The sequence below is a fragment of the Rhinolophus hipposideros genome, assembly GCF_964194185.1.
Source record: "Rhinolophus hipposideros genome assembly, chromosome: 2".
In the NCBI taxonomy this organism is placed as follows: Eukaryota; Metazoa; Chordata; class Mammalia; order Chiroptera; family Rhinolophidae; genus Rhinolophus; species Rhinolophus hipposideros.
In genome coordinates, this window is record NC_138048.1 from 17,917,280 (window position 1) to 17,942,830 (window position 25,551).

The 25,551-nt window shown below is 33.4% G+C and overlaps 1 protein-coding gene across 1 annotated transcript in view; it reads right to left on the reverse strand.

Moving 5' to 3' along the window:
- The window catches only part of GBE1 (1,4-alpha-glucan branching enzyme 1), a 262,701-nt gene that overhangs the window by 98,650 nt on the left and 138,500 nt on the right, over positions 1-25,551 (reverse strand). Inside the window, exon 7 of the mRNA XM_081076639.1 lies at positions 25,114-25,323. Within this exon, the coding sequence (XP_080932765.1) occupies positions 25,114-25,323 (210 nt within the window). The remainder of the gene's footprint in view (positions 1-25,113; positions 25,324-25,551) is intronic.

The window sequence follows — 25,551 nt, forward strand, 5'->3', positions numbered from 1 at the left end:
TCCATATATGGAATGGCCTACCTCATGAGACGAGTTTCACACTAATGCAGACATCTAAGGGCAAGGAGAACGAGGGATGCTGAAGAAAAGACTAAAGATTATACTATGATATTGAGTCCTCTTCAAAACCTTGAGTCTATGAATTTTCTAGTATGAGAATTTTCTATAATGAGACAACTCACTGATAAAGAGAGCATCTCAGAGTAAAATAAATGTCAGCGTATAATCAACAGAAGCTAGTGGCAGAAATAAATGTAACTAAGACATAGTTTATAACTGCTTTTTTGATGAGTAATTTGGGAATACCCAAATACAATCAAGGTGACAAATTTAAACTGACAAAAAGAGGAGGCAATGAAAAAATCTGAGAAAAATCTCAAGAAAAATCATGTACTAGGAAAAGAACGATGCATTATGCCTAGTAAAAGCAAACACTATTACTAATCTTAGTAATACACATTAGTCAGTACAAATCCAGTAGTGATGGAAAGAAAGGAACACTAGCTGATGAACCCAAACTTCCCAGTTATTACACAGGTAGTAGAATAGCACTTGCTAGGTAGGAATGGTCCATAAGACAGCGACTTTACTAAGACTGACGTATCTTCTAAGACCATGTTAATTCTATGCTCTTTTCAAAATATTTAAAGCTAAATATTTAATTGTATTTAATAATATTTAATAATATTTATTTATTTATTTTATTTAATAATATTTATTTATTTTAAATATTTAATATTTAAAAGTGTGTATTGCTATTTAAAAACTCTTTGGAACAGAACAAAGGGAACTTGTTTACTGAACACAAGGATACCACTTTTAAGACATATACTCCATCTAATATTATTAGGTCAGCACATCTTTCTCTTATGAGTTTACTGTGACTATGACCCTTTATAGCTCAATCTAATCTAGAGGAGAAAAAACTCTGAACTCAAAGTTGAGGAGGAGCTCTGAACCACAATGATTTTAATTAGCACTGGAGTTCTAAGACTGCATGAACACCAGTGCTAATAGGGCAGGATTTGACTAAATGTAAATGCAAGTTACTTTAAAAAAAATCTATCTGAAAAGTTATTCCCTATGTCAATATGTTTTGGAAAATGAAAACTACTGTCAAATGTCCATGAGAGGTGATAATTAAATAACTATTAACATTTCCATATGTGTGTTTTTTTCCCCAGCCACCTTGTTTCTTAGGCAAAGAGGCTTTAAACATTAATTCAATTTTTGATTTTGAGATAATTCTAGATTACCACACAGTTAAAAGAAGCAATACAGCGAGATCCTGCATACATTTTACCTGGATTCCCCAAAGAGTAACCCTTGGAAGGCTATGGTGTAATATCCCAGCCAAGTTACCGACACTGAGAGAGTCAGGATAGACAATTACAGCACCAGAATGAAACATCCTGATGCACTTTTACAATCATACTGACTTTTCTCCTGCTTTCCCACCACTATCCAAATTTGTTGTTTATTTTGTTGTTACTACAAGAATGATATACTGGGGATGCCACAAAAATGTACACAAGTAGATACTTTGGTCAATGTCGCTCAAGCAGTAGTTCACCATCATCAGAAGTGTCTGGACACTGATGGTAACCACTTTGAGCACCTCTTGTAACTGCACAAGTCAAACATGACTTGTATTTATCTTTTGTTGTCGATATATATTGAATGTTATAATTTTAATAGTTTTCCTTTCTTAAAATGTATATACATTGCTTTGGTCACCTTCTGTATAAATGCAATCGGACAATATGTATGTCCCCTTTTGGGGTAGGCTTTTTTCACTCAGCATTAGTCTCCGGAAATTGATTCAAGTTGTTGCATCAATATTGTTCTTTTTGGTGCTAAGTAGTATTCCATGGTATGGACATACCACAATTTGTTTAACCATTCATTCACTGAAGCACACCTGTGTTGTTTCCACGTATTGGCTATTATTAATAAAGCTGCTATGAACATTCACATAGATGTTTTTACATGGAAAAATAAGTTTTAATTTCTTTGGAATAAATACTGTTAGTGATGGGTTGTATGGTAGTTGCATATTTAGTTTTATAACTGCCACACTGTTTCACAGAGTGACTTTTAACATTTTACATTCCCAGGAGGAATGATCCAATCTTCCCCACATCCTCACCAGCATTTGGCATAGTCACTATACTTTATTTCAGCCAGTCTGATAGCTAAGTGGCAATACCTCATTATAGTTTTAGTTTGCATTTCTCTAATGACTAATATCGTTGAATGTATTTGCATCTGTTTATTAGCTACCTATAAACAGTAGCTTTATAAAGCTACCTATACCTATGCTGTTCATGTTTTCTCACCATTTCCTCATTGGTGTGTGTGTGTGTGTGTGTCTTTAATGTGGAGTTTGGAGACATTATATTTTAAATGAGACCTTTGCTGAATACGTGGTTTGCAAACATTTTCCCCTAGTCTGACTTTTCTTTTCATCACCTCAACAGAGTCCTTATATCACAATTTTGATGAAGTTCCATTTATCAGTTCCCCTTGTGTTTTTTGTGTTCAGTCTAAGAACTCTTTGACTAACCCTACATTCTGAAGATGTTTCTTTTTTTTCCTCAGGTTTCCAGTATTACATCTTTACAGCTAGTTCATGATATATATGTATTGACAATTTTTATTTAAGATATAAAATTTAGGTTGAGGTTAATTTTTGCCCATGGATGTCCAAATGCCCCAATGTCATTTGTTGAAAAGTTTATCCTTCCTGCATTGAAATATGCATTTGTACTTTTGTAAAACATTAGTTGAGCATATTTAAATAGGTCTATTTCTGGGTTCTCTATTCTGTTTCATCAGTCTGTATCTATCCTTCCACTGACACCATATAGTCTTGATTACTGTTACTATATTTAAGTCTTAAAATTGGGGAGATTCATTCCTACCATTTTAATTTCTCTTTTCAAGACTGTTTTTCCTATTCTGAAAAAAAAAATGGTTTTGCCTTTATGTATAATTTTAGTCTAATCTTCCTTTTGTTTCTACCTGTTAAAAATATTGCAGAGATTTTTATAGGAATTGTCTTAAACTGATTTTTATTTGTGGGTAAGTGACATTTTTACCATGTTGAGTCTTACAATCTATGAAATCAGTATCCATCTCCTTTTCTTTTTAGATCTTTATTTGTCTCATTTGTGTGTTCTAGTTTTCAGCATAAAATCCTGTATATATTTTATTAGATTTATACTTTGAATATTTCTTTTGTGAGAGAAAAGAGATGGAGAAAGGAAGAAAAAGAGAGAGGGAGGCAGGGCGGGTGGAAGGGAACAAGTGAAGGAGGAGAGTGATTATAAATGGCAATTTTTAATTTTAACAATCATATGATTATTATTAGAAGATTGACTTTTTTTTGTATATTTTTCTTGCATCTTTTAACCTTGTTAAACTTCTTAGATTTTGGAAGGTTTTAATAGTTTGTTTGGATTACTTGGTATTTTCTACAAAAACAAGCACATCATCAACAAACAGGAACTATTTTAATTTCTTCTATTTCAATCTTATGTCTTTTTCGTTTGCTTGTTCTACATTATTTCATTGGCTGGAACTTCTAGCACTATGTTAAATAAGAATGGTGAGAGCAGACACTGTTGCCTTGTTCCCACACTTAGGGGGAAAGCATTTAGTCTTTAGCCATTAAGTATATTGTTACACGTAGCATTTTAGTAGTTGCTCTTTGTCAAGTTTAGGAAGTTCTCTTCAATTTCTATTATTCTGAACTGCTCTTATTATAAATGGGCATTGAATTTTATGAAATACTTTTCCTGTATCAACTAAAATGATTTTTTTCTTCAGCCTGCTAATATGATGGATTATATTAATTGATTTTAAATACTGAACAAGCCTCAGAATTCCAGAATAAACCCCACTTGATTATGATGTACAATTCTTTTTACGTGTTGCTGCAGTGTAATTTGCTGTCCATATTCATGGGGAATACTGACCTATAGTTTTCATTTTATTACTGTCTTTACTTGGGTCTGGTATCAGGGCAATACGAACTTCATGAAATGAATTGAGAATGTTTCCTTCTTTTCCTATTTTCTGGAAAAAGACGGTAAAATTAGTGCAAACTCTTGAAAAATTTCATAGACTTCTCCATTGAAAATATCTGTACCTATAAAGTTCTTATTTTGAAAGTTATCAAATTTTATATAGATATAAATATACTCTATATAAATATAGATATAGATATATAATATAATATATAATATAGATATAGATATACTCTATATAAATATAGAGTATTTAAAGTATTTACTTCATACAGGGTCAGCTGTTATAGTCTTTTCATAGGAACAGATCCATTTAAGTTGTCAAATTAATGTATGTAAAGTTGTTACATACATACATAAGGGAATGACATATTCCCTTATTATCATTTTGGTGTCTGCAGAGTGATATAACTTAAAAACTAAAGAAAAGAAGATAACTTTACTGCATTTACCTCTATATTTACTGTTTCGATTTTCTTTCTTTTTCACTGGTATTCTAGTATTCCTTCTTTTATAATCTTTTTGTTTAGAGAATTTCCCTTAGCCATTCTTTTAGGATAGGTCTGTTGGTCTACAAATTCTCCTAGTTTTCTTTTATCTGGGAAGGCCTTAACTTTCCCTTCATTCCTGAAGGATATGTTCAATGATTTCTAGTTAATAACCTTGTAATAAATAGCTTTATGCACAAAGTATTTTCTTTGTAATATATAGTAGGCTTATAGCCTGTAGAATAAAATGCCTTATACAGAGCAACTCAGGGATCATACTATAGCATTTTTTTTCTTACTAATAAAAAGAAATTTATTTTTGTTCTTTGAAAAAACTTAAACATACGAATAGCAAAACATGTTTTGTTGTTTGTCAATAATAAGGCAAGGAAGACAGAACCTCTGTTGGAGAAGAGGAAAAAGAAAAAAAAATGCCTTTTACCAAAAAAAAATACTATAGCATTTTTAGCATCAAGTACTGACAAACTGTTTTCCAAAAGGATTGTAGAAAATTTTACACCATAAAAAACAATGGCTATAAGTGATCCCTACTCCTGGAGAGGGGATGAATTAGGCAACTTCAGAAGACCCTTACAACTCCAGAGTCTATAGTTTCAAATATACCAATGAGGAGGATCATTTATCAGGTGAATTTTTAGTATATGTGCTGCCGAAGCGAGCACTATCAGGTGAATTTTTAGATATGACTATATTAGTCAGGGTAGATATAGCAATATAAGAGGAGACTTATTATAGGAATTCGTTCATGCAGTGATAGAGGCAGAGAAGTCCTACAGTCTTCCTTCTGAAAGCTGGACAACCTAGAAAGCCAGTGGGATAATCCAGCCCAAGGGGAGCCAATGGTATAGCTCAGTCCCAGGCCTACCCAAGAACTGAGAACTACTCGTGTAAGTCCAAGAGTCTGAAGGCCCAAGAACCAGGAGCTCCCACATCCAAAGTCAGGAAACAATGAACTTCTCAGCTCAAGAAGACAAAGGAGTCACCCCCTCCTCACCTTTTTGTTGCATGTGAGTCCTCAATGGATTGGATGCTACCTACCTATGTTGGTAAGGGTGGATCGTATTACTCACTCAACTGCAACAAATGCTAATCTCTTCCAGAAAAACCTTCACATTCCACCTAGAAATAAAGGTTTTTCTAGCTATCTGGACATCACTTAGCTCAGTCAAGTAGACACACAAAAAAATTAATCATCATATTGACAAAGGATATACTTTAAATAGCATTGAGCAGTTTCTTTGGCCTTTGACATTGTCAATCAATACCTGTTTACACCCTCTACCATTCACCTTGGAAATTTTGCTTCAGTTCTTTCCCAGTGCTCACAAACTTCATTGATGATGTATATCCTACACAGAATTTTCTTTTGAATACAGAGCTTAGGGATGAGTTCAGGCAAAGCCACACTTGACAACTGCAGAACAAGTCCTTGAAATAGGAAAATGATTTACTTACATATTTAGTTGAAAAGTTAAAACTAGAGCCAGAGATATTGGTATTCCACTGTTGATTTTTACCTTTTAGTAAATCTACTCATAAGGCACTTTCCAGGACTGAAAAGCGGCTACATACTCAGAAAGAAACACCTTACCTAAGTACTCTTTTCACTCTCTGAACTATATATGCAATATTTTTCAAAAGATGACCCTTCAAATTATATCAAAATTATGAAAATGTATACAAAATTATTACATTTATCATTTTGTCATATATTGCAAGAAAAATATATATTAATCATTTTTCAAAAGAGATTTTGTGAAGGGCAAAAGTATTAATCATATTGATATTTATGCACTGGTCTCTGCCCTATAAAAACAAACATATATAACCATATTATGCAGATGTTCAGCACCATGGCTGAACTATACCTGCAATATTCATTCTATAGAAAAGATATCCTTCACATTGTCCACATCTATATGAACTTAACTCAAATTTATCTTGCAAATATGTCTGTACATACACATACAATAAGAAAAATCTATATTTTTCCACTTAAGTTTAGAATAAACACAGTGGTTGGTTTTATGGTCTTCTCTTATATCTGCCCAAGTTGAAATCAGTATAAAGAGAAACCTCTGTCTGACATGTAATAAATGTACAATTGAAGGGTTTATAGTAATTAAATAAATTGACAATTACATTGCTTATTTCTGTATTTAAATGTATATTTCTGTATTTTTATATTTATATAAAATTGTTTATAAAGTAATCATGGCAGGTAATTATATGCTGTAATAGACATACTCGTATGACAGAGAATGGGATGGCAGATTGGAACTTATAAATTATTTAACACTTAACACACATTTCATGAAGGATGAATAAGATAAGTACTTCAGAGAGTCATGACTTTATATGGGATAGAGAAAAATTATAAAGCAAAAATTATCCTCTAGGTTAGAGGATACATTGAAACATTCTTTAGGGACTTAATTAAAATAGAATCATCACTTCTCAAAGTTATAATCAAGAGATTTAATTTTGGCTTTGCATGTTTATTTTGACATTTTAAAATGTATTTTAATGTGACAAAACATTATTTTATATTTAAAATGAAGCTTTTCTTTTCATTTTCCTTTAGTAGGTCTCCTTGAGTAAATCCTTTTCATCATAGGTAAAACACCATAATATTACAATGTCATGACCATTAAGATACATACAAATTTATAAACTAAAGTATCTCCAAACTTAGGAATAATGGGACTTCATAAATTAGTTGACAGATGAGAAAACAGACCATGATTTCCAATTTAAAACTACTGCTTTCATAAATTATTCAGGGCATAAATAAAATTAAAACTGAACAATATGAAACATTAATTAAAATGTCTTTACTATGTGGCAGCATGGGAAGATGGAAACATTTTTGAAATATAAATAATTTTTAATATCAAAAGTCAAAGGAAGTGGCAGAGCATCTTACATTAAAATACCTCATGAAATCTAAAAAGTACTCTCAAGAGATATACTTGTATGTTAGGTACAATTCTAATAATTAAACATTTATTGGAGAGTAAACACATGCTGTAGAAATATAGTCAAAAGGCAGGTCACTGACATGACATGTTGTCTAGTAGAAAAGACCAATATGGAGAATCTTTCAATGTTAACGTATACATTATAAGACCTATAAATGCAGTATTTAAGTAAGAAAGGAAAGTCCAGTTAAGTCTGTTGGAATGAGGTGGAAGAGAACATTTAAAGGGAGAGGGATGGGGATGAGCGGGCTTTTATGAAGGCTTCCTACAAGGAGATATAGATTCTTGGTGCTGAAATATAAGATAGCCCACAAAGTAACATAGAGGACGGAAGGCATTCCAAAAGAGAAGGGATGGCATATGTGTAAACACACAGACTCAGTATGTCAGAAGGACTCTACATTGTAGAATGCAGAAAGGTAGAAAGAGAACAGAGGTTAGTTACTAGAGCTCCCAGTTTGCCAAGAACTTGGAATTCATCCTCTAGGCCAATTACTTTAAATGTGATCCTTGTACCCGCAAGGCTTCAGTGAAGACCCCTCAGTACCAAGTGGATAGGACCATGGGGCTGCTAGAGTCAGCTGCAGAAACAACCGACTTTGATGCCTCAAGACACAGAAAGGATTAACCCATTGTGACTATTGTCTATTGTTCTTTTATTTTAAATTATGTATTTCTTTTTTTCAATTACTGTTAACATTATTACAGTTGACATTCAATATTATTTTATATTAGTTTCAGATGTACAGCATACTGGTTAGACAGTTATGCAATTTATGCCGTGATTTCCCGCTCCCCCACTTAGTTTAGTATCCACCGGGCACTATACATAGTTGTTTGAACAGTACTGATTATATTCTCTACACTGTATGTTATACTCCCATGACTATTTTGTAACTAACAATTTGTATTTCTTAATCCCTTCACTTTTTTCACCCAGCTCTCCCACCCTATGCCATCTGGCAACCATCAGTTTCTTCTCTGTATCTATGATTCTGTTTCGGTTTTCTTTGTTCATTTATTTTGTTCTCTATATTCCACATACTCGTATAACTGAGATCATATGTATGGTATGTGTCATTCTCAGTCTGAATTATTTCACTTAGCATAATACCCTCCAGGTTCAATCATGTTGTTGCAAATGGTGAGATTTCATTCTTTATGACAGCCAAGTAATAGTCTAGTGTATATATGTACCTATGCTCATTGCAACACTATTTACAATAGCTAGAATATGGAAGCAACCCAAGCGTCCATCAACAGATGATTAGATAAAGAAGATGTTGTACATATACGCAATGGGATACTGTTGATTGTTCTTAAAGTCTGTATGCTTCCTCTTAGAGATTGGCTAAAGATATACAACAATGGAGACATGCAGCCACATCCATATTACAAATGACTTTTAAAAATTATGACACCTTAGAAACAGACACATAGATCAATGGAACAGAATAAAGAGCCCAGAAATAAATCCATGCCTATATGGTCATTTAATCTATGACAAAGAAAGCAATAATTTACACTGGGGTAAAGACAATTTATTTAATAAATGGTGCTGGGAAAACTGGACAGGTACATAAAAAAAAAAAAAAAAAGAAAGAAAAGAAAATGGACCTTATGCCATATACAAGAAAAAACTCAAAATCGATCAAAGGCTTAAATGTAAGACTCAAAACCATAAAAACTCCTAGATGAAAATATGGGAAGTAAACTCTCAGACATTACTCATTAGTAGTATTTTTACTGACTTATCTCCTTGGGCAAGAGAAACACAAGAAAAAATAAACAGATGGAACTACATCAAACTAGAAAGTTTTTTAACAGCAAAGGAAACCATTAACAAAACAAAAAGACATCCTACTGAATGAGAGAAGATATTTGCCAATGATACATCTAAGAAGGGGTTACTATCCCAAATTTATATATATATATACATAAAAAAAAAAAAAACTCATGTGAGTACAACTCAACACCAAAAAAACAAATAATCCAATTAAAAAATGGGCAGAGTATATGACGTGTATAGACCTTTCTCTATAACATACAAAAAGATGCTCAATGTCACTAATAATCAGAAAAATGCAAATGAAAACCACAATGAGATACCACCTCAGTCCAGTCAAAATGGACATCATCAATAAATCAACAATCAACAAGTGCTGGTGAGGATGTGTAGAAAAGGGAACCCTCATGCACTGTTAGTGGGATTGCAGATTGGTGCAACTACTGTGGGAAACAGCATGAAGGTTACTCAAAAAAGTAAAAGTAGAACTACTTTATGACCCAGCAATTCCACTCCTGGGTATTTATCCAAAGAAATCCACAACACTAATTTGAAAAAAAAAAAAAAATGCACCGGTATGGTTACTGCAGTGCCAATCACAAGAGCCTACATATGGAAACAATCAAAATGCCCATCAATAGGCAATTGGATAAAAAAAATGTGGTACATTTATACAATGGAATATTACTCCGCCATAAAAAATAAAGAAATCTTACCATTTGCAACAACATGGATGGACCTAGAAAATATTATGCTAAGTTAAGTCAGACTGAGAAAGACAAATGCCATATGATCTCACTTATGCAAACGAAACAGAAATAGACTCATAGATACAGAGAAAAAAACTGACGACTGTTAGATGGGATGGGGCTTGGGTGATAGGGAAGAAGATGAAGCGATTAGAAAGTACAAATTGGTAGTCACAGGGATGTGAAATACAGTATGGAGAATATAGTCAATAATGTTGTAAAGACTATATAAGGTGTCAGATGGGTACTGGACTTATTGGGAGAATCACTTCATAGTTCACGTAAATGCCTAACCTAACTGCACTGTGCACCTGAAACTAACATAAAATAAGATTAAATGTCAACTGTAATTAAATACACACACACATACACTCACACACACACACATTTATTTAAATAGTCACAGGATATAGAGTAGAGCATAGGGAATATAGTCAAAGGTATTGTAATAGCTATGTACAGTGTCAAATGGGTAATAGACTTGGTGGGGTTATCACTTTGTGAGAGGTATAAATGTCTAATCATTATGTACTTTTGTACACCTGAAAGTAATAAAACTTAATTTAATTAAAAAATTAAAAATAAATAAAAATAAAAATTATGCCATCTTTTTAAATATGTTTTCTTAAAATTTACAATTGGATTATTTGGTATATCAACAAGTTATAATTGAATGTATCATGACCCATAGTTTCTGCCTTGGAGAAAACGATAAAATGGGTTAGGACTCTGTGTCACTACTCCACCCACTATCCCGAAGGCATACATACATGCACAAACACACACACACTTTTGTATGCATTTTTGCAGAATACACACACACATACAACCACCAGGCTTTCCAGGGATAGCTGCAAATTGGAAAATATGCTTGTGTTGCCTACTGCTAATTGCAATTCTCACCACCTAGTTAGTAAACAATGGCACTTTTTGTGCTCAAGACTCTTCAGATTATGCTCAAGACGCATAATCTCACCTTAAATCAGTGGCCTAGAAACCATAGGAAAATATCTGAGAAATACTTGGGACCATATTTGATAGGGTGCAACTGGCATGCGAAACCCTGTTTCTGTGTCTTTGGGTCCTGTATTTGTATAAGGGAGAGGCAACCTCAAGTGGGAGAGACGACCAGAGACATTAGATCTCCATTGTCACCAGAGCTACTAGCATTCATGTTTAGACAACTGCTATAAGCCATCGTCTCCCACTGAATGATTTACATCTGTGAGTCCTACACCAAGTTTGCATTTAAGAAAGCTTACTCCAGCCATACTATAGGGTGATGAACTGATTATACAGTAAGCTCCCCTCATCCTCGGGAATATGTTCTAAGAACCCCAGTAAAGGCCTGAAACTGCAGATAGTATCGAACCATATATATCCTATGTGTTTGGGTATTTTTGTTTTGTGTTTTTTTTCCATATCATATACACTTTTTCACTTAAAGGAAACACTTTATGGCTTTTCTTTGGCATAACCGAATTGCCAGCGTCACTACTCTTGTGCTTTGGGGCTGTTCTGAAGTAAAATATGGGTCACTTGAACACAAGCACTGTGATACCATGACAGTCATCTGATAACCAAGACAACTACTAAGTGACTAACGAGTAGAGACTGCATACAACATGGATACACTGAACAAAGGTATGAGTCACGTCCCAGATGGGACAGAGCAGAGGGAAGGGTGCCACATTTCATCACACTGCTGGGAACAACTCACAATGTAAAACTGATGAATTATTTATTTCTGGAATTTTCTATTTAATATTTTCAGACCGCAGTTGACTTCAGGTAACTGAAACCACGGAAGTGAAACCACAGGTAAGGGGGGAACTACGTTATGCTCAGAGTTTGCATGACTTGAGCTACACAAAAAAGTATGGATGTGAAACAAACCATGGAAGTTATAAGAAGCAACTAACTAATTCTTGGTATGTGCCAGGAACTGTTCTAAGAACTTGACATATTTTTTTTTTTACATTTTAAATCTCATGACAGCTCCACAAGGTAGGCTCCTGTTTAATCACCATTTTAGAGAGGAATGTGGGTACTAGGATATTTAAAATTGCATATGATACTGTGGCTAGTATTATATTTATTTTGGACAGTGTCGTATATGCTCGTCAGCAGGACTGTTGGATGTCTATTTTGCACACTTATGATATATTGCGTACACCTCACGTATAATTTCCCATTTTTCTCAGTGACACTGCTGGCCACCAGCCTGGCAGCACAGCAGTATCTTGTAACCAATAGGCCAGCAGGGATAGCAAATATCGAGGGGCTCCTTCGCCACCCCTATGACCTAAACATGTTTTCTGTGTTCATCCACTTCATTTTATCACTAAGCAACCCAAATTCTCTTCTAATACAGGAGATGTTAGATATCTTACTTCTGGAAAGGACTGGGAAAAGATAGTGAGATGGGCTATTTCTGATAGCTGGTCAGATGTAATCACACAAGCCAGTAGGTGAGCCCATGGCAGAAGCTAGACAGACAATCTACAGTTCAAGCAAACCTGTGCCAGCTTATTTCAAGGCAACTATTAAAAATGACACTATGTCAAAAAGAAAAACATCAGAAGCAAATGCTATAGCAGACTGGGCACCAACCAACAAGCATAAATGTATGATCGCCGTGCTCATCACCATTGCCACAAGATCAATGACCCCACGAAACAGAAAAATCAAGACTGTAAAACTAAGCACGCCCTTACTGCTTGGCTTAATCCAGGCACTAGTATAGTCCAGTTTAGCATTATACTAATATGTCATGTAACTCCATTATTGGAAAAGACTCAACAACTTGATCAAAACTAAACATTCTGAGACTAAAAAATCTGTTTCCCCCTCAGAAGCGAGAACCATAAAACACCGTTCTAAAAACTATATCAGAAGGCCCTTGATTTAAAATGCAAAATAAACAGAGTAGTTCATTCAATAACTGTTTAATAAAATACCTTTCACATCTAAAACCTTAAAAAACAATGGTAAGTAGAGGCATGCTTCACTTATTCCACACTGGAGGGAAACACAGTCTGCAGAACTAAAATCTTCACAGTAATTCTCATTAAAAAAATAGTTGACAGATAACTTTAGCTAAGTTCTGAAAACATTTGAAAATGGAACATTTTAATGGAAATACTTTGAAGTTACATTGTACTTTTTCCTAGCATCTTAAAAAAGACAATTTTGAACATGACAAAGTTTTTCTAATGCCTCGTGTTCGTTATGATCAATTATTACACTGTACTGCTGTCTAATGATGCCCAGAGGGACAATTACAGTGTGTGGAGCTGTCTGCCCCCACACCTGAGTGGCCTGACGCACTCACACTGCTGTGCCTTCAGTTCTGGATTCTGACCTTGATGGGGTTTGTCTGCCATTGCTCTCGGCTACGACTTCTCAGTACTGTTAGATGTTGATTATGATCTGTCCTTCCCACAAAGGTTTTAATTCTGTGCTTCTACCAAGAAAAGAGCTTAATGGGCTTTTAAAAAATAACATGAGACCACACGAAGAAAGACCCACAGCCATGATGGCACACATTTTGGCTCATGGAAAAAAAAAGTGCTGTTCCTTGTCTTTGCCTCTAATTATGTTTCAGAGGACGAGGCTGGCTGGTGAATCTGCCCACAAAATGACTGTGACAGTGAAATGGTAATGATGTCGACCATGGCAATTATCGGGACCACAAGTCAGGCACTGGGAGAAGTGTGTCACTGAATCAGCCGGAGGGATATACAATTAGAATCTTATTTTATAGGGGGTGGGGAATTAAACCTAGAAAGATTAACTAATGTCTGTGTGGTCACATGATCATAAGTCCTCCAACTAGTATCGGAGCCCAGTTGACAACTACAACCTAGATAGACCATTCGCTATCCATTCGCTACATCACCTCCAAAGGTCAGTAACTACATTTACAGGTTTTTAAAGAAGTTACTTACAACGTAGCTGCAAGCTTTTAAAAGGAATGAAAGTTACTGGATTTCAACTATGTCCATTTCTTCAATATATGTACATTTTGCTTTACTGAGCCTGCTCTTAAAAGGCACTCATTTTGCTGATGTGGTTGTTACTTAAAATCAAGATGTTAACATAATTCTGTTGACTGGTAATATATTATTGCTTTAGGCTTATACAATTTCCATTGCTGATACAAAAAAAAAAAAGGATCACGATGTTGTGTTTTAGTCATAAAAGCATCATTGTCCTTATCATCTTTGACTCATTACTTAATTTACTACTTAATTGTAGAAATTTGGTAGAATCTGATACTCTGGATTCCAAGGCACATCTTGGAATCCAGGGATAGCCCAAGTTCAGGGATCATATTCATACCACATGTGTGTTTCTTTGGTCTGCACAGTGATTGCAACATTTTAAATTAACTACAGACATTTAAACATGAGGAGATTTCATATAAAATGTGGATTCCTGACTTCTTTTAAAGAACCGACAGATGTGTCTGCATGGGCCACTTTCTCACATAGAAACAACAGGCCGAACTGAGAGTGGCAGCCCCTTCAGGCAGGACCTGTTTGTACATCCTGGCCTGCTTCCCTCAGTGACCTGCCTGGTTATGAACTGAGTCCTGTTTTCACTAAAAATCTGACAGTACAACTCCAAACTTTCCATAATATTCTATGTTCTAGTTTGCCATGAATTTCAGCTATTTTATTTTATATAGTTTGAAGAACTCCCTATGGCAAATAAATGCTATCACCATGAGCTCTTTATACATGAAAACAAGATCCAAGTGTTAAGCTGCTTGGCTCAAGATCAGAGAAGTAAAGGTCATTTAATTCCAAAACCACCTATTTTATATCAGATTCTTATTAGCATAGACATACACAGCATTTACTAGTATTACCATTTTGGCTAGAAGTATCTCTTGTAGCTTTCTTCACTAAACTCAGTTCTAAAGAACAGGTAACCCCACCAAATCAATACTTCGCATGTTGCTTTCCAGACAAGCAAATTTGATATTGAAAAGTTTGTGAGACAGAAAAAGAAAGACACTGCTTTATTTTAAATGTTTTCTATAAGTAATAAATTAGTAACTTTACTTCAACATTTAATACGCTGTCTAAATAACAAATAGTATATCATTAAAATTAAAAAGTAAACAAGTGCCTTTTTGGAAAGCCACATGGTGATAAATGCAATGGAAAAAATTAGGGAAGGACAGGCGATAAGGAATGGCAGGAAATTAGAGGAGTTATTTTATGTCAGGTGGTCAGAGAAGTTTTATAATGTATGTAAAGTACCTAATGCCTCTGAAATGAATGGCCCTTAATAAAAGTTATCACTGTAATCATTATGATTACCATCACCTCACAAGACCAGGTGAACCCAACGGGACAGACAGCTACTCAGCCTCATGTGCTATCCTGAACACTGTATCAGGGATAGACATTCAGTCTTGGAAAAGTTGATTATTATGCTGTTTTGATTCCTAAAGCAATGAGAAAATGTTAAGTAAAATTGACCTTGAGTTTTACTGATGCTTTCAGCAGACAGAATTTTGAAAGGCTACATAGGCAAAGGTCTATGCTTGGAGATATACTTTAACCTGAAAGGAGAAAATAAAATAAATCCTGAGGCTAATGGCTTCTCTTAAAAATGGTGAAAGAAAAAAAAAAAAAAAAAGACCAAAAACTCAAGGTATAACCAAGTAGAGATGCTTCACCATCACAAAATGTGGATAGGAAATTCAGAAGTTAGAGAAAAATATACCTGATCACTAATCTAATGAATTGGGAAAATACCCCTCAAACATGGATAATTTTTGTATTACTTATAAATGTGTATGCTTCCCAAACGGTGAGATACCTGTATTTTCTGAAAATAATTTTCTAAGTATAACATGGATTACTTGCAGTGTAACACTAAGGAAATTATTGAGCTAGGAAACCATGAAATATCTCTTCATAACTTCAAAACTGTTAGTCCCTACCCTATAAAACAGACATATTAAACGAGTTGTTTGTTACATACAAATAAACACAGAAAAATCATTTTTTTTTCATTTTTTACCTGCTTATTTTAAAAGGTCATAAACAACACCCACATATTATTATAGACTACACAAAATTCCAGACCTAAATGAATAATTATTGAATAGGAACTTTCAGGCCATTGTCAGAAGCATTTACCATTGTGTTAAGCTAAAGAAGCTGTTTTTATAGAATGCATCACATTTTCAAATTTAAGATAAACTACCAAGTAGAACTACCCTACTTTAGAGTGAGCTTAGATTTGAGAAGGTGAATGTGATAGGTAAGACCTATATATGCCAGATATTTTTGAGATAGCCCCATGTACCTTAATTTTAGATTTGTGGGGAATAAACGAAGCAGATAATACGAGGAACAAAGTCTATACAAAGACTGTAAATCCTTCTTCCTGTGCTGTGCTCAGCATCAATAGAAACCTTTCTGCTAGGCTGAATAATCTCATAAACCCTGTGAGAGAACTTATATTTCTACTACTCATACTCAAATCCAGACAGATTAGATTGATAGAGCAACTTTCTTAACCTCTTTCACAAAAGAGAATAAGCCTGTCGGAATTTTGAATCTAACTCTACTCTCTATGACATAGTAGATTTAACCATTTTCTTCAATCAAGCTGAAATTCAGTTCTGGTTTAAACAAAGGAGAAATATTAAAAAGGAAAATAAAAATAAAAAATACAATAAAAGAAGAAAACATTAAGACTTTTTATGGAACATTCAGCATATATTAATACTCATTCTGTCAGATTCCAATATTCCTAATGAATAGGCTATAGGTTATTGCTTGGTTTTAACTGTCTGACTCCTTTTGGAACAGTTAGCTGTTTATTAAATCTGTGTTAAAAATTGCCTTTTAATCATCTATCATTTGTCCTTTATACAGCAAATACTTCATTTAAAAAAAAGCACCACTTGCTTTTTTTTTAAATTTATTGGGGTGACAATTGTTAATAAAATTACATAACTTCAGGCGTACAATTCCGTATCACATCATCTATAAATCCCATTGTGTGTTCACCACCCAGAGTCAGTTCTCCTTCCATCACCGTATATTTGATACCTCTTACCCTCATCTCTCTCCCCCCACCCCCTTTACCCTCTGGTAACCACTTTGTTTGTCTTGTTCTTTTGTTGTTTTTGGTTTATATACCACACATCAGTGAAATCATAGGGTTCTCTGCTTTTTCTGTCTGACTTATTTCACTTAGCATTATACTCTCAAGATCCATCCATGTTGTCACAAAGGTTCCTATATAATCTTTCCTTAATGCCGAATAGTATTCCATTGTGTATATATACCACAACTACTTTATCCATTCATCTATCGAAGGACATTTTGGTTGTTTCCATGTCTTGGCCACCATAAACAAAGTTGCAATGAACATTGGAGCACACGTGTCTTTATGTATAAATGATTTCAAATTCTTTGGGTAGATACCCAGGAGAGGGATTGCTGGGTCATATGGTAATTCTATTTGTAATTTTTTGAGGAACCTCCACACTGCCTTCCATAGCGGCTGCACCAGTCTGCATTCCCACCAACAGTATATGAGGGTTCTTTTTCTCCACAGTCTCTTCAACACTTGTTACTATTTGTCTTGTTGATGATAGCCATTCTGACTGGGGTGAGGTGATATCTCATTGTGGTTTTTATTTGCATTTCTCTGATGATTAGTGATGTTGAGCATTTTTCATATGTCTATTTGCCATTTGTAAGTCCTCTTTGGAGAAATGTCTCTTCAGGTCCTCTGCCCATTTTTCAATTGGGTTGTTTGTGTTTTTGTTGTTGAGTTTCATGAATTCCTTGTATATTTTGGATATTAGCCCCTTATCGGAGGAACTGTTTGCAAAAATCTTCTCCCATTCAGTTGGTTGCCTCTTTATTTTGTCGATGGTTTCCTTTGCTGTGCAGAAACTTTTAAGTTTCATATAGTCCCATTCGTTTATTTTATCTTTACTTCCATTGCCTTTGGAGTCAAACTCATAAAATGCTCTTTGAACCCAAGGTCCATAAGTTTAGTACCTATGTTTTCTTCTATGCAGTTTATTGTGTCAGGTCTTATGCTTAAGTTTTTAATCCATTTTGAATTAATTTTGGTATATGGTGACAGATAACAGTCCAGTTTAATTCTTTTGCACGTGGCTATCCAATTCTCCCAGCACCATTTATTGAAGAGGCTGTCTTTCCTCCATTGTATGTTTTTAGATTCTTTGTCAACAATTATCTGTCCATATTTATGTGGTTTTATTTCTGGGTTCTCAATTCTATTCCATTGGTCTATGTGTCTGTTTTTCTGCCAATACCATGCTGTTTTGATTACTGTAGCCCTGTAGTACAAGCTAAAATCAGGCAGTGTGATACCTCCAGCATTGTTCTTTTTTCATAAGATTGCTTTGGCTATTTGGGGTCTTTTGTGCTTCCAAACAAATCTGATGATTTTTTGTTCTATTTCTTTAAAAAATGCCATTGGGATTTTGATGGGGATTGCATTAAATCTGTATATTGCTTTGGGTAATATGGCCATTTTAACTATGTTGATTCTTCCAATCCATGAGCATGGAATGTCTTTCCATTTCTTTGTGTCTTCTTCAATTTCTTTCAAAAATGTCTTACAGTTTTCAGCATATAAATCCTTCACATCCTTGGTTAAGTTTATTCTTAGGTATTTTATTCTTTTTGCTGAAATTGCAAAGGGAATTGTTTTTTTTGTATTTCTTTTTCTGAGATTTCATTGTTAGTATATAGGAATGCAATGGACTTTTGTACGTTGATTTTGTAGCCAGCAAATTTACTGTATTTGTTGATTGTTTCTAACAGCTTGCCACTTGCTTTTTATAAACCAAATAGAACAGGTATCTGTCTGTCTAAAGTGATGCTGTATTACTTCAGTTAAAAAAATATTGTACATCCTGAACTCTATCCAAAATAAATTAAAACATATATATTTTGGGGGGGATTTGTGTTACATTTAAACATATTGAAAATATCACCTCTCTAAAGACATGACATATAGTAGATGCTCAATATGTTTATTAAAATAAACAAATCAAAACATTTGTAAATGAATTGATCAGAAAATTATTTTTCTTAAAAAAAAAAAAATCCGTGATGCTAACCCTAATTTAACTAAGCAATGATCTACCTCAATGATCTGTAAACGTTTCTGATTGTGTGCCTTATCAGTAAAAACTTTTCAGCCCAGTCTTTCATATATGTCCTTATTTATTAATTGTATATATTTACTACTTTAGTAATATATTAAGTATAATGGAACTAATTTTAAAGAAACTAATTTTAAAATAAAGGTAAAATAATCAAGTTCTGGTTAATGTTAAAATTACTTTGCCATGTGGTTTTAATGCTTGTCCTGGCTGCGATAACCCATTAAAATATGCAGATATAAATAAGAGATCAATGGCTGTGACTATCAAGTTATAATACTTTATTTTTTTCAACTCTGTCTACCATCTATCATCTTTCATGAAATTTAGCTTGTGTATTTTCATTTTCCCTGAAGCTAGGTAACCTTGCCAAGTAACCATAAGATAATTCATTTATATTTATAATAACATCTGTATTTATAACTAATAGGCTTGGGACAAACTAAAACTGGAACAATTTTACAAGTTTGACAAAAACTGCTCCAACTGCTCCATACATTAATGTGTATGTAAATAAAACAATTTTATGACGGAAATCATTTGTGGCAATAAAATCACAATGATGGACGTCTTTCTTGGTATTTTCCCCCAAATGCTTTCTGCATAGCTGAACTTTCTTGGAACATAGTTACTTCAAACTAATTGTTAAAATATCTGAAGGGAGTGGTTTTTTACCCCCAAATTTCTAATAAGCATATGCTCAGAAATTTCCCAAGCATATGTACCTAGTAATGCATATTACTGGAATCTACAACTTTTACAAATAATACCAAATTGTTCTCAAAAGTAGATGTACACATTTACTCTTTCTATGCTATTTTCTGTGTCACTATGGTCATTTCATTACAGTCAAAAGAACAATTATTTCACCCAATGGCATGTGGCTTTTTGTTTTTGCTTTTAAGAAAATACAAAGTAGCATATGCCTTTAAAGTTCTTATTTTTTAAATTATATTTCTTCAGTTACAGTTGACATTCAATATTATTTTATATTAGTTTCAGGTTTACAGCATAGTGGTTAGACATTTATATAATTTGTGCAATGATCCCATTAATTAGTCTTGTACACATCTGACATTATACGTAGTTGTTGCAACATTATTGACTATATTTTCTATGCTGGACTTTATATACACCCCCCTATTTTGTAACTACTAAAAATTTTGGAGGCTTCTATTCATGTCCTGGATGGTTAGTCTATAAGTATCTTGCTGATCATGAGGGCATCATATACTCATTAGCTAATACTATATTAATGCACAATAATCCTTACATTAACATTCACCATTAAGAACTGATTTGGTCATGATATAACATTATATATAAAAATGCTAAAATCTTGTTTAAAATATTAGCACCTATGTTCATGAGGGTTTATTCCAGGAATGCAAGATTGGCTTAACATTCAAAACCAATAAAATTATAAAAAAACTATATTAACAAAACTAAAAGCAAAACTAAAAAAGAAACACAATATAATAAGCATACTTAAGCTCAAATACATATTCACTCTGAGCTGGGAAAGCCTCCAAGAATTTCCTTCTACATTCTAATTTGTTGAAAAGGCTTAGCATGATTAATAAGCCCCAAATACTATAGTGTCTGTACAAATACTACGGGTATCTTATTCAACGTGGGTATGACACTGAAAAAGCAAACTGGTTCACTTTTGTTTCTGAAAGGAACTCTAATAACTCAGGATAAGAGTATAGTATCTTCCTGCCTAATCGCTGTCACATTACAAACACCCGCTGATAGCGTAAGATTATACTACTGTGGCACCCAAATGTAAAGTTCAGGGGGAAAATTCATACTACATCTATGTCCTTTGAGATTCAATACCTTATCTTCAAAAGAAATATTCAATAAAGAAAAAGTACTTATTTGAAGCTGTAGTAATATTTAAAGCAAAATAATTAAGCTCAATAAATCTTCAATTGTCATGTTGTTTTATCAAGTGCATTTACATAGTGCCAGACGCACATCCAAAACAGAACTTAAAACTGAGACTTCTAAATTATATTCACTATTTCTTACTCTAGAAACTTCTGAAACTTACGGGTTACAGATTTATCAGAAATTTCTCTTTGCCAACTAAAGAAAGGACACCCCAATCTCGGGTATGAACTGTCATTAGTAATTTAGCAGAGCTAGAGGCAGTTCAGCTGAGCAGACAGAAAATTAAAATATGGGCAGCTCCTGATTGAAAATTTATTCCTAGCAGGTAATGATACAGCAGTCAGGATCCCCGCTATTACCCAGAGTAAGAGATTTAATTCTGATAACTCTGATGATGCCACTTGAATCACAGATTATAAATGGTGACAGTTTGTGACATATAGATAGGATGAAATGAGCATCAGCAACATATCTCTACAGAGATGATTGTAGAGAAGATCAGTTTCTTTTTCAAACAGGAAGTACACTAATTTCAAAAAATTATTACAAGTTTCCAAAGAAGAGGCTTAAGCCTTAGGTAAACCATGTACGATTTTCCTATATATTTTCAATGGATATGAGATATGAATTGTAGTTTCTGAATTCATCTGGATAAGGAACAAATCCAAAATTATAGGCATAGTAGTTATTCTGTGGAGAGGGACATAGAGAAGGCTTCAGTTTTCTTGTGTATATGCATGTAAAGGATATTCATTAAACGTACTTACATACAATATATGCTATTTATATTTATAAAAAATGATTTTTATGTTGGATTTTGTATGCCTTGTTATATTTTCTAATTATTGACAATGGTATTACTACTTTTTAAATGAAAAGTGTGTTTTTTTCAAAATTGCCTATTTCAGACATAACTCTGTACCACAGAAATACAGGTGAGGAAAGCAGTATTTTCACGTAGACAGATACTCAATACTTCTCTTCAGAATTTGTAAAATGGCATATTCTGTGTATGTCATCAAAACTTATTAGATGTGGGGATTTTAAAACATAGTCCTAAATTCTTTAATGTTTCTTCCATTGAGAGGAGGGGTCCATGTCCCCTAGCCCTTGACTCTGTAACTGCTTGATCTGTAGTTTGTAGCAGAAATGATGCTGTGTCCGTTTCCAGGTCCAGACCATAAGAAATGCCAGCCTGTGCATTCTGTGTTTTGGGATTTCACCGTTGTAAGATAGCTGGATAACCTGTGGAGTGGGCTACAGGGGAGGAACTGAGGCCCTTTTAACCCAGGGCCATAGGTGAATTCCTAGCTGACAGCCAGCACCAACTGTCAGTCATATGAGTGAATCATCTTGAAAGTGGTTGCCTGGCTCCCTGCTGGAGCTACCCAGCTGACACAACATGGAAAAGAGCTATCCTGGCTGAGCTATGGCCAAATTGTAGATATGGAAACAAAATCAACAACTGCTGTTGTCTGCAATAAACTTGGGGTTGATTTATTAAGCAGCAACAGATAACCGAAAGAGCAGAGTGGGACTTGAATCATGAATGCTAATTATGAAATAGCTTTAGCATTGCGATACAGCAATGTTATATCACATATGCTATAATTGAACAGAATAGAAGGAAGAAAATGTAAGAGAAAAAGTCTGGTAAATATCAGGCTAATATAAATTTTGTCAAGAGAGTTTTTAATAAATTGCACATAGTATTGAGAAAAAAATTCAAAGAGCACTAGAAATCTTTATAGTTTATATATTGAAAAAAATCTAAGTATGTAAGAGCTATTTGTTTAAATTTGGTGATATACATTAGCTTTGTAGGATTTTATCTACGTACAGTAATTAATGATGTCATGACCAGTAGTATAAACCTACACAGAAAATACTAATTATCTAAAAATTGGACAATTTAGATATTGCCAAATAGAACATCTACAATAATAGAATTATATTTTAAATGGCACTATATTTACAGAGGACTAAGCCTATATGATATAACAAAGCCAAAAAAGAGTCATAATAAAAAAATAAGCTAAAACCATATTACATATAATTTACCAAAAGAAGGCACCTGAGAAAGATTAATATTTACTTGAATAACAAATGAAACTACAGATTAAATAAAAATGTTACATATGTCTTAATTTCTGTAGAAATATTTCTAAACAATTATGTATAATTCCTTTTCTTTAGAAAACTAAAAACTGACTCTGGGTGGTGAGCACACAATGTGATACATAGATGATGTATTATAGAATTGTACACTTAAAATCTATATGATTTTACTAACCATTGTCATCCCAATAAATTTCCTTTTAAAAAAATCGATAACTTTAAATACACTTCAAGAGCTTATGGTACAAAAAAGTACATTTTAATAAAATAAAGAATAATTTTACAACAAAAATCTACCCAATGTAATGTATTTCTTTTTAAGACACAGTTCTACAAAAGAATTGTTTTATAATATACAAATTTAACCATTTAATGTATTTCTTAATATTTGACAGTTCTACAGGACAAAGTTAACTCTTATTCGCCCAACTATAAACCGGAGAGTTTGACTAACTTTACTTTCTGTCCACAATCAACTTTTACAAGACTTACTCAATAATGTAATTAGTGGGATTCTATCACAGAAGTAGTACAGGTTCAGTGCTTTTTACTTGTTATAAACCCAAAATATAAAAAGCAATGTTCAAAGATGTGATAATACAAAATCCCTTTACAGAGGGAATTATATTATGTCACAAACTCTGCCTCCTTCTTAAAATGAAAAGCCTGAGAACAAGAATGATTAATTAATTTGTACCAGAGTGAAGCTAGGCCTGGAACCCTGCCACCCGCTTTCGCCTCTTGTGTCTTTTCTCATATATTATGCTGCTTCATCTGGCATGAGTGATTCCTACATTGCTACGAAATACAGTTGTGTATGATATTAAGAAAAGAGTAAAGCAAAACAATTTCCTCCATTTAAAAGTCATCCAATTTATACTGAAAAATTGTAATTCTTCATTTTATCAAAGTATTGGCTGAAACATTTTTCTACACTACTCATTTTCCAGGTATGTGCATGTTTATGTAATATGGAACAGCCCCAAAAAATTCATTAAATGCTTTCCAAACTATTTATTATAAAAATTAGTTATACATTACTTGGTACTCTGCTACTTTTAATATGCCTGATAACATTTTCATTATATTTTCACTTATGATAAATAACAGATACAAGTTGAGAGCATTCTGGGTTTCTAAAAAAATGTTTGTCATATCATGTTATTTAGATTTAATCACCTAAAACACCCTTCTATTTAGATGGCAAAAGACATCAGAGATATGTTTAATCTTAACAAATGGGTTCAACACTAAGCCTTAGCTTACTATCTGTTAGATGACGTAGAAGATAGTATAAAAATAGTGCTTACCGTGTACAAGCAGAGCTGTTGTTCAGGATAAATAAAACATGTAGCTAATATATCTAAAACACTTGGCACCCAACCTGACATATTATATTACATACTAATAAATGTTAGCTGTTATTATAGTTATAATCATTTAAATGCAATAAAAAACACAGTAATATTATTAAGAGTGCAAAACATGAGATACGGATTTTTAAAATAGCCTACTTAAAACAATGTGTATTTCTCTATTAAAAGGAGATTTGCTATGGTTAATTCAAACTGATAAAGTAGTATTTTAGAAAGTAATGCTTCATATTAATCCTTTTAAATGACAATATAACCGATATATTTTAAATGGCAAAAGATTTGTAAAACTGAAATTTAGTGCAACTTACCATGAATAGACATGCTATACAAAACAAAGCACATTCTATAAGTATGTTAAAAATTCTTCTTAAAATTATAAAAAATCAAATTAAGAAATTAAACTTCAATGAGAGGGTACACATACAATGAACTTAGTGAAATTAATTTTAAAGAAAACATTTCTATGTTATATGTACCTACCTGCAGTAGGCAAACAATCGACTATCCCAAAGATCATGATTCCCTCTAGGTCCAGAATGAAAATAACAGGAATCTGTCCCATCAAACATATTCAATCCATCTTCTGAATTTTTTGAAGCATGGCTGTGAACCACATCTAAAAGGACTGTAATTCCCATTGAGTGGGCTGTGTCAACCAGTTCTTTTAGGTCTTCAGGAGCTCCATAGCGGCTAAAAGTAAAGTATACAGCAAAACCAAGATTACAGCATATTTAAAGCAAGGAGATAATCATTTACTGGATATCAATTGTTTTACCAGCATAGTACTAGCTACTTTAAATATGCAAATGCAATATATTTAGATACAAGTCCAAGTTGCTTAATATTTGTTATTAAGCACATTTACAAGTATGCAATAAAAAATTTCGAAGCAGGATATTAAAAGTAGATTTATATATC